At 38.6% G+C, this 9,495-nt stretch overlaps 1 protein-coding gene across 1 annotated transcript; it reads right to left on the bottom strand.

The window, feature by feature from the left end:
• Positions 1–2,868: 2,868 nt before the first annotated feature.
• Positions 2,869–3,588, bottom strand: LOC139190765 (putative general negative regulator of transcription C16C9.04c). The gene has a single exon (XM_070811235.1). It carries the CDS (start codon positions 3,586–3,588, stop codon positions 2,869–2,871), a length of 720 nt encoding a protein of 239 aa, XP_070667336.1.
• Positions 3,589–9,495: the final 5,907 nt, after the last annotated feature.

Genomic DNA, 9,495 nt, shown 5'->3' with positions numbered 1-9,495 from the left:
AGATACCACATACCACTTTTTCAAAGTGCTCTGACAGAGTTAAAACATGTGAAGCTGGCAGCTCCCACTACCGTGCTATGACCAAGCAGGGTAAAGGAATAGCATTACTACTTGTTGTTAGGGAGACTCCTATATATGTCGACCTCCATCCCCAACGGACAGGCAGACCTGCAAAAATGCTCAACCCTTCCTCATATCTGAGAGGGCACTCCCAACGAAGCCTTTCGAAATATTCAGCTTTCTTTCCCCCCGATAATACCTCTGCAAACAAGCTATACTAGAGCAAGAATATCTCATATCATCAGGGTTAAAAGCAAGAGTATCCCATATCATGCTTTTTCCCTGTCTTTTCCTTTGGCCTTGTTTTTACCTGCAAGACAAGGAGAAAGAGAGCAATCAGTCAGCACTTGAAATCAAGCTCCCAGCCAGGAACTGACAGCCTGGAACCCCTTACCTGATTACTTACCTGGCATTGCTCTCGAGTACTCATCTTCAACATCTTATGTTGCCAGGGAAGATACCGCATCTGCTTGAGGAACAGATAGGGCAAGTGCGAAGGATACAAGGAAGCATGTGGAGACAAGCGTAACAGCACACGTGCCGATCCATCCATTACTCTGCCAAAAGCAAAAGTATCCCATATCAGCAGGGTCGAACGTACTCTAGATTTGATGGACTTGTTTTGACCCTCAAATTCTTCAGTCGGCCTTATACTCTGGAGGAAACCAGAAAACCCTCCAGCTCAGTTCAAGAATAAGCCTGTGGAAAGTTAGTTCTTCAAAAGCAAAAGTATCCCATATCATCTCTTCTCATTTTTCTTCTCTTTATCCTTCATGCTGCTGCAAGATGGGGAGAAGGTGAACAATCAGCCGGAGCTCTGATTGCTTACCTTGTCTGTCACCTCTTTCAGCAAATCCCCTAGCTCGGCGACTTGGGGGACTCCTACTACATGGTTTGTATCGCGCTTGACCAAGCCTGAAACTACAAGTAAGCTTCAAGTGAAATTGATACATTACCTTGTGCATCTCCACCAGTTAAAGATACCACCCCTGGATGGAGGAAGAGTACTTCCAGAGAAGCTGCCACATCTACCTATGAGACAGATAAGGCAAGTCAAGATGATACCACACTCCGATACTTAGAAGTTTCGTGATTACGAGATCATTCTCCCACAATATTTCCTAATGTCATTTGTACTCTAATGTCATTTGTACTAAATCATTCACTTGTACTCACTAAAGGAGAGCTTGAACCTATGTACTTGTGTAAACCCTTCACAATTAATGAGAACTCTTCTATTCCGTGGACGTAGCCAATCTGGGTGAACCACGTACATCTTGTGTTTGCTTTCCTATCTCTATCCATTTATATACTTATCCACACTAATGACCGGAGCAATTTAGCGAAGATCACAAAAAGCGACCGTTTTCGCTACCTAGGATCTATCTTACAAGAGAACGGAGAATTAGATGGAGATCTCAACCATAGAATACGAGCTGGATGGATGAAGTGTAAGAGTGCATCCAACATGTTGTGTGACCGTCGTAGGCCACTGAAGCTCAAGGGAAAATTTTATAAGACGGCAATAAGGCCAGCGATGTTGTATGGCACAGAATGTTGGGCGGTGAAACATCAACACGTACACAAAATGGGTGTAGCAGAGATGAGGATGCTTCGTGGGATGTGTGGGCACATGAGAAAGGATAAGATTGAGAATGAGGATATCCGAGGTAAAGTAGGAGTAGCCGAAATTGAAGGAAAGATGAGAGAAAATCGGTTCCGGTGATTTGGACATGTGCAAAGAAGGCCGACTGACGCTCCGGTTCGAAGATGTGACTACGGGACAGAGGTTCAGGGCCGAAGGGGTAGAGGAAGACCTAGGAAAACTTTGGAAGAGACTCTAAGAAAAGGCTTAGAGTACTTGAATCTAACGGAGGACATGACACAAAACCGAGCGCAATGGCGTTCTAGGATTCATATAGCCGACCCCACTTAGTGGGAAAAGGCTTTGTTGTTGTTGTTGTTGTAAGTGTGAATGACTTTTTTTTTTTTTTTAAGTCGAAATAACAACAACAATTGTTTTTTGAATTTAATTTGGAGACAAAACGAGATTTAATTTGTTTGATTGATAAAATCTTTCTACTTATTTTTCTTGTGTTTTGATCAATTAATTGACATGATACATTGTTAAAGTATAATATCAATCACAAATACGTTTCGAATTGGTTAATCAACAATGACGATGAATGAAATTATAGTTAAGCAAAATTTATCATGAACAAGATTTTCTTGAAACATTATTGTTTAAGAATCAAACATTGCTTAAAGGTATATAGATTAAAATAGCAAATTTGGACTTAACAAAGTTGACTTGGTGTTCACTCATCAACACTTGAGTTTGAATTTCTCTTTTCAAAAGATTGAATCTAACCTCCTAACGCCATTGTCACTATCACCACGCTCACCACCATGATATTTGCTACCATCGAAATTTGTTAATTTTTAAATATTGGCTACCATCTCATATTCAAAATGTAAAGCATGTTTTTATTTCTTTTTTTGGGGGGGGGGGGGGGGGGTTTCACAAAACAGTTTAATTTGTAAAACATAATCAAACAAGACCTTATATTTTTGTGATGCTAAGTATCAAGTGTTGGTGCATGTATCATGGAGAGGACAAGTCAATCGGTTTGTGGACTTTATTACCGCAGTGGGCTTGAATCTCTTTAAAGAGAACGAGATACACACGCCTCAGTCTAATTGTCTAAGTGCTTTTTAAAAGAACATTATAATTTACTTGTAATTTTTCCAACGTAAAGTATCGTATACATATGAATATAAAATTTAGGAATCATGACAAATTGATAATTACATCTTTAGGGAAGAATTAAACCCTAAACTATTACTGTCTTGAGAATCCGAGACTTGGCCTCCTCGTGCAGAAACATACAACGAGGATTGTTGCAAGGCACACTTTCTAGGCATGCGTGACAATACCTTCTCGTTACCAAAGCATGCCCTCAAAGCTCTACCATCCGACCAGAGGAACGTCCGGCCATCGACTCTTTGAATACAACGAATCGCTTCCACCTCTTTCGAGTAAGTAATATATACATTACTACTCGTATTGTCCGTAAATCGCCGGATGAAAACTTTCACAACCTTCCCATACTGCCCGAAATATTTTCTCCGCCGCAAAAGGTGTTCGTCCGCCAGATCAAGCGGCAACCCTACTATGTGAACAAGGTTCCGTTGAACCACTCGCACGCCACTGAGCTGCTGCTTCCGGCGACGCGCTTCCGTGTCAATCTTCATCTTATTCAGTTCAATCTTCATCTTTTTCAGTTCAGCCGCCAGTCTCTCAAACCTTGGGCCCGTCGACCCTACGATATTCTCCTTGTCGTAAGGTGCACGGCACGCAGGGCATCGCCCTTCCCTCTCGTCCTTCTCGGCCATGTCCACTATTTGGTGCCAACACCAAAGGCATATCTCGTAACCGCACTCGCACGGGTGCAATTGCTTATCTGTCAAATCCATCTCCTCCGCGCAGAGCGGACAACAAGGCTTTTCTTCCTGCGGACGACTCATGACATATAATTGTATATAATTACGAATTTACCAGTTGGGGATCGACAGGAAGAGGATGAGATTGTGATAACCCTAGGTCGATTGTGTTCCAAAACAAAGAGATGGAGAGCGAGAGAGAGAGAGAGATTGGTGTAGGTATATTTCCGTCTTATTGAACCACACCCCTTATATATAGAATTAGGTTGCTTGGAGGGTACCCCAAAATTTCCCTATTATGTGGGAAAAATATTTGTTGTCGGTGGGAAAAGTATTTATATACCTATATATTGTACGTATTTTTGGGACAACATAATTTACCAGATTTATATCATTATTCATGTTTACTTTTTTTTTTTTTTTTGAGGGAAAAGTACGTTATTCATTGCACTGAAAATAAAACATGTACAAATTAAGGATAGCATGCATAATGTGCCTCGATAAAACCTTGCCTGGACTTTCAATCTGGTCGAAGGGAAAAGAGCGTCCCGCAGAACAAAGAGAACTATACTCAAATGATAATACATAAAATCATAACCCTACAAACTTTCTTCAAATAAAATATCCCTGAGCAAATGAGGGGGTCTTCAAACCACCCAAGCTTATGGGTACTGCCCAGCCCCATACGTGCAAGCCTATGTGCAGCCAAGTTACATCCTCGCTGCACCCAACTCACCTCTGAATCAAACAAAAAATTGGAGCAAAAAACGCAAGTCATTTATTATATTCCCCAATAGAGAACAATCCTCCCCCTTGCCCTTCATTGCAGCCATCACCAAACTGGAAAGATCTGATACCACAAATGCCATGCAAGAAGAGTTTGATGCATTGATATTTCAAGGAACTTGGAGACTAGTTCCTCCTCTAGATAATAGAACTATTATTGGGAGTAAATGGGTATATAAGATCAAAAGAAATCTTGATGGGACAGTTGCAAGGTATAAGGCACGGTTGGTGGCACAAGGTTATAGTCAAGAACAAGGCTTAGACTACTCAGAGACATTTAGTCCAGTAGTGCGACACACCACAGTGAGGTAAAGCAGCCATAAATGATGAGTAGTTTTGTCTTGTAATGGCTCATGTCTTCAACCGAGTTTGAATACCAGTATTTGTACTTGGAATAGTGGTATGAGTATCAGATGAAGGAGTAATAGGAAGAATTACCTGGAGTTATGCAGAGTCAAGGATCAACCTCACTGTGATGTACTGTACATTGGTCATGTTTACTTACTGAGGATACAAGAAAAAATAGATCGGGAACATGCCAAAAATGTTAGTCTTCAAAGGAGATAGAGCTTATGTATATATAATATACTTAGAATTGCCACTAAGGGGGTGTAAGAGGTGCCACGACACAAGGCCCCAAATTGCGAGGGCCTGATTTTTCATTTTTGCATGTATATATATCTATATACAGGCTCTTTATGCAAAGAGATTATTATTTTTTTTCAAAAAATGAGGATTATGTGTGGGCCCACTCCACGTCGAACTTCAACGATTTGAACTGTCTATTTTGTAAGTCTCGATTCATAGATTATCTTTACAAAAATTCAATTAAATCCGAAACCATTTGTCTATTTAATTATCAAGATAAAATTTTATTGTTTCTTATATAACAAAGTATTCGTCAATTTTTTTTAACCCAATTAGATGTCTTAAATATTTCCAATTTGGCTAATATTTTGAAATGATGATTTATGAGATGGAACTTGAAAAATAGACGGTTCGGATTGTTAAAATTCGATGTGGTATGGACCCCACAACTAATTCTCATTTTTATAAAAAAAAATGGAAATCTCTTCCCTTAGAGCAGCTCCAGTGTAGGAAAGGCCCCCCAGGGCAACTGCCTATTGAATCATCTCCAGTGAACAGTAACTGCCTTTAATGAACAGTAATTGTCTTTTGCATCTCCACTCCTAAGCTGAATAGTCATGGCAATATGCAATAAAATATTAGCATTTTTTATTTTATAAAATAATAAAAATAATTTTATTTCAAATTTCGGATATGATTTTTAATCGGTCTCGTTGTAACACGTTTCATTAAATAAGAAATTACAACCCAAAGTATTTGAGAAAATATACAATTATGGTGTAAGGTGGAAGATAATGATAAGATATTTATAGAAAAATTAAATCTTTTTTTTTCCGGATTTTTTTATTAATTGTTTACATTTTTTATTAAATTTTTACATTTTTTATTAATTTTATAATATGGTGACGTTATCCTGACGTCAGCCTTGCATTAGCTTGCCCTAAGGCACTCGGGCCTGCGATTCGACCCCACCCTCTCACTCTCCCCCCTAACCTAATCTCTCGCATGGGCTGAAGCAAGGAGGGAAGGCAATTGGATTGAAAACCTCCCCGATTCATTGGGCTATCCACAACAATGGAGTTGCCCTTAAAAGCTTCCTATCTATATATATACCTAAATGTGTAGGTAGTTAACAAACATGATTTGTTAGTGCTGGTGGTCTTTGGCTACTTTATATCTGATTTCTTTTCATTTTTTTTTTCAATTTTCTATATGTTAAATGCATCAATTTTCACAAAAAAAATGATACAAAGGTTTGAACCTGACTTGTAAACGAGTCGGGTTTATCGGGTTTGGGTCGGGTTCAATCTGATCCCAACCCGTTAAGCTAACGGGTCACCCGAACCCAATCCGTTAATCTAATAGGTTACCTTTTTCACCCGTTAACATTTGTTTTTTTTTTGCATTCCAATACATTGACACATATTAACTACGGAAATTATGAACTTCACTTGATGGCAGCACCAACAATCTTTCCAAATCTGGTTATGACATTGAACACTCCGTCAGGAACACCAGCCTTCATAAGAATTTACAAGAGAGAGTCAACAATGGCGAGCCACATTGGCAATAAACACGAACAAACGCAGAGAATGAGTTTTTTCTAATGAGCACAGTATAATGCAAATAAAGGTGTTTGCTCAGCAGGTTTGGAGATGTGTTTTTACCAGGGTGGTCAACGGAGCCGCCATTGAAGCTACCTTGCTGTTGCTGCTGCAGAAGCTTTTCTGTGCAGTGTGGTGATAAATGTGCTCATCAGAAAAAGCTAAGAGTTTATTTTTTATTGTTAAGGTTTTACTGAAATTACTCAAACATCCTCAACTAATGGATGCTAGCGGGTTTAGCGGGTTGACCTAAAGCGACCCGTTATTTAATGGGTTGTTAACGGGTTCATCCGTTAGTGACCTGACCCGTTAAGCATCTACCCAAATACTAATATTAAATGGTTGGGTCGAGTCGGGTCGGGTTAACGGATCGGGTCCAAAATGCCAGGTCTACATGTATCTTTTAAAATCAATGGAAAAAACTAATACATGGCTCCACTAGTAGTTTTTATAAAATTCCTTGTCCTATTACAATTTATAGATCTACAATTGAAATCCAATTACGATTTTAGCTTTACTCAAGGTTTTCGACTTTCTTTCGCACAGGGCCCTTGAATTCTCTTGACCGACCTGAATATACTATCATGCATGCATGCATGCACATCCTTCAGATTAGCCCAAATCATTTTATCAACAAAACAGTCGTTATTGCACTCATTTCTTCCTTCTTTGTTTCACTGGCTAGGGTGGATGGTTTTTTAGGGTTTTTCTCAAGCCTTGCTACGACCCCTAATCCACCGAGCTTGCCACCGAATACCAGAATTTTCTTGACCATTGGTCTTCCACCTTGAACATGGCGATGGATAGTAGTCATGCAGTCTCATCAGCAATTATGTTAGTAAACCTTTTTGGTAATTGCTTCCATGACACTGGCTTAGAATTTGATGATACCACTTACACTGATCATGTTGGGATGGAATTGGGATCGAAGATTAAAAAGGGTTTGAGAACAAAAACAGTCGGGAGGCAATCGGTATTAGACACGAAAGGCGCTCATGCGGACTACTGACGCTCAAGCGGACTGCGACATGTTTGTTTTTCTTTTTGAATTTCTATTGTAATCTAAAGTTTATTTTACAGGTGTTACTTAGTACTACAGTCTAGTGATATTTATTTTTACTTACACTTAGTATTACGGTTTAGTGATATTCCTTTTCACTTGCAAGTGAGAAGTCTTAGGTTCGATTCTCACCAGAGGCAAATTTGAACCACATTATTGCTAGTCCATTATGAAGCTTAGGTATTAAATATCGATGATATCGGAAATATCGGTAGTTCAAAAACACGGAAATTTCGATGGAAATATCGGAATATTATCGATATCGATAAAAATTGTATAAAAACCACGAAAATTGTAAGAAAAACTTGAAAATTTTTATTGAAACTTTGTAGGATGTTTATTTAGTCAATTATCTATTAGTTTATCACAAAAAATTGGAAGGAAATGCATTGCATGATAGATATAACTGATTTAAATTGATTATATAGCAAGCTGGCAAACATTGTGAGTGTAGAAAATATGTAGTAATTAATGAAAGAAGTTTAAAAACACCATAATCATTTATATATAATGAATTAGTATAATATTTTACACTTTATATATTGCATGGTAAGATACATGAGTGACTTAGCAAGATCTAAAATATCGATGATATCGGAAATATCGGTAGTCCAAAAACATGGAAATTTCGGGATATTATGGATATTTTAGACCATGAGCTTAGCTCACTTCATCACCCGGAGACCAAATTTTGTAAATCAAATGACATGAAAGTTGACAATTGGATATTACTTAAATGTTGATTAACATGTTTATTTGTTTTTTGTGACACATCATTTAGTCTACCTAGCATTACTCTGTGAGAAAGCATACGTGAGGCACCAAAAGAGTTAATTTAAGGGGTGAGAAGTAGCTTATGACCTTAGACTGAGAAAGGAGGGGTTCTTTTCTTGAACAAAATTTGTATTGTCTTGTAGTGAAATTTCTCATGGGATCGCCAAATAGGGATTTGGATTCCCACCGGATCCATTACATCCGGATCTTCCAGATCACCCATATTCTCCTTCCCCTCTCTTCTACAGCAATCACCATCACTGCTGCAAACAAACCTAAATGCGCGACTGCAAACTCAGTGGAGGTGAGCGTGCAACACGAGAACTACATGAAGGATGCAAGGGCTTTCGTTGTGTTGTCTGCAACTGTTGATTTGAGGATGGACGCTTGTAGAATTTTCTCATAGCGCTAAGGAAGGGGCTTGGGTTGATGTCGATGTGCTTCGGTAATTGTAAAGGAGAGTGGGGGAAGATGAATGGAAAAGATAGTTCATTTTAAGCCACACGATTCTATTACGGATGGTTGAGATTGGGTGATCCAGATATAATGGATGGACGAGGATCCTAGTCCGCCAAAGAGGACGTAGGCAAGTTGCCCAACATCTACAAATATTTTTTGGTTTAATTTTCCGATACTATTAAAACCTCTAATCCAATCCATTTTCACTAATTCAAAAGGGCCTAACGTAACTTGAAGATACTTGACCGAATAATTTAGCTAATATTATAGAGCAAGAGTTTAATGGTTATAATAAGTGACCGTAAAAGTATTACATGTCGCATCAAGAATCATTTTTAATACAAAAACATCCCATATATAAGTTCGTTATCATCGAATTCGCTCCAATTGACGTTACATTGTAACACAAAACGGTCTGATAGATTAATCGATTTAATTCTGTCGATTAGCACAGACGAATTGATCAATCCTAACCCAACTGGTCAAATCCAACTTTTTGGCTTGAAAAAGTCAAAATTGTTATTACAACTGTAGATAGTCGTTAACTGAAATCTTGAAATTTCTGTTATTTTTTCAGTTAAATTTATCCGGGAAAGTTTCTGGAACCAAATTTATTTCAAAGTTTTGACCGCATTCCTAACGGCTCCTAGTTTTGACCCCACCAGAACCCTAACTTCTCTCTGCCCCTTCCAATCCTCTGCTTTATTACTACTTCAGTCC

Source organism: Malus domestica, chromosome 13 (genome assembly GCF_042453785.1).
Source record: "Malus domestica chromosome 13, GDT2T_hap1".
Classification (NCBI taxonomy): domain Eukaryota; kingdom Viridiplantae; phylum Streptophyta; class Magnoliopsida; order Rosales; family Rosaceae; genus Malus; species Malus domestica.
The sequence above is the reverse complement of the archived record's forward strand: the minus strand, read 5'-3'. Positions and strand labels throughout refer to the sequence as shown.

What these genes read in the sequence shown, in the direction of transcription:
- LOC139190765 (XM_070811235.1), bottom strand. Translation starts at nt 3,588, where the DNA reads ATGAGTCGTCCGCAGGAAGAAAAGCCTTGTTGTCCGCTCTGCGCGGAG.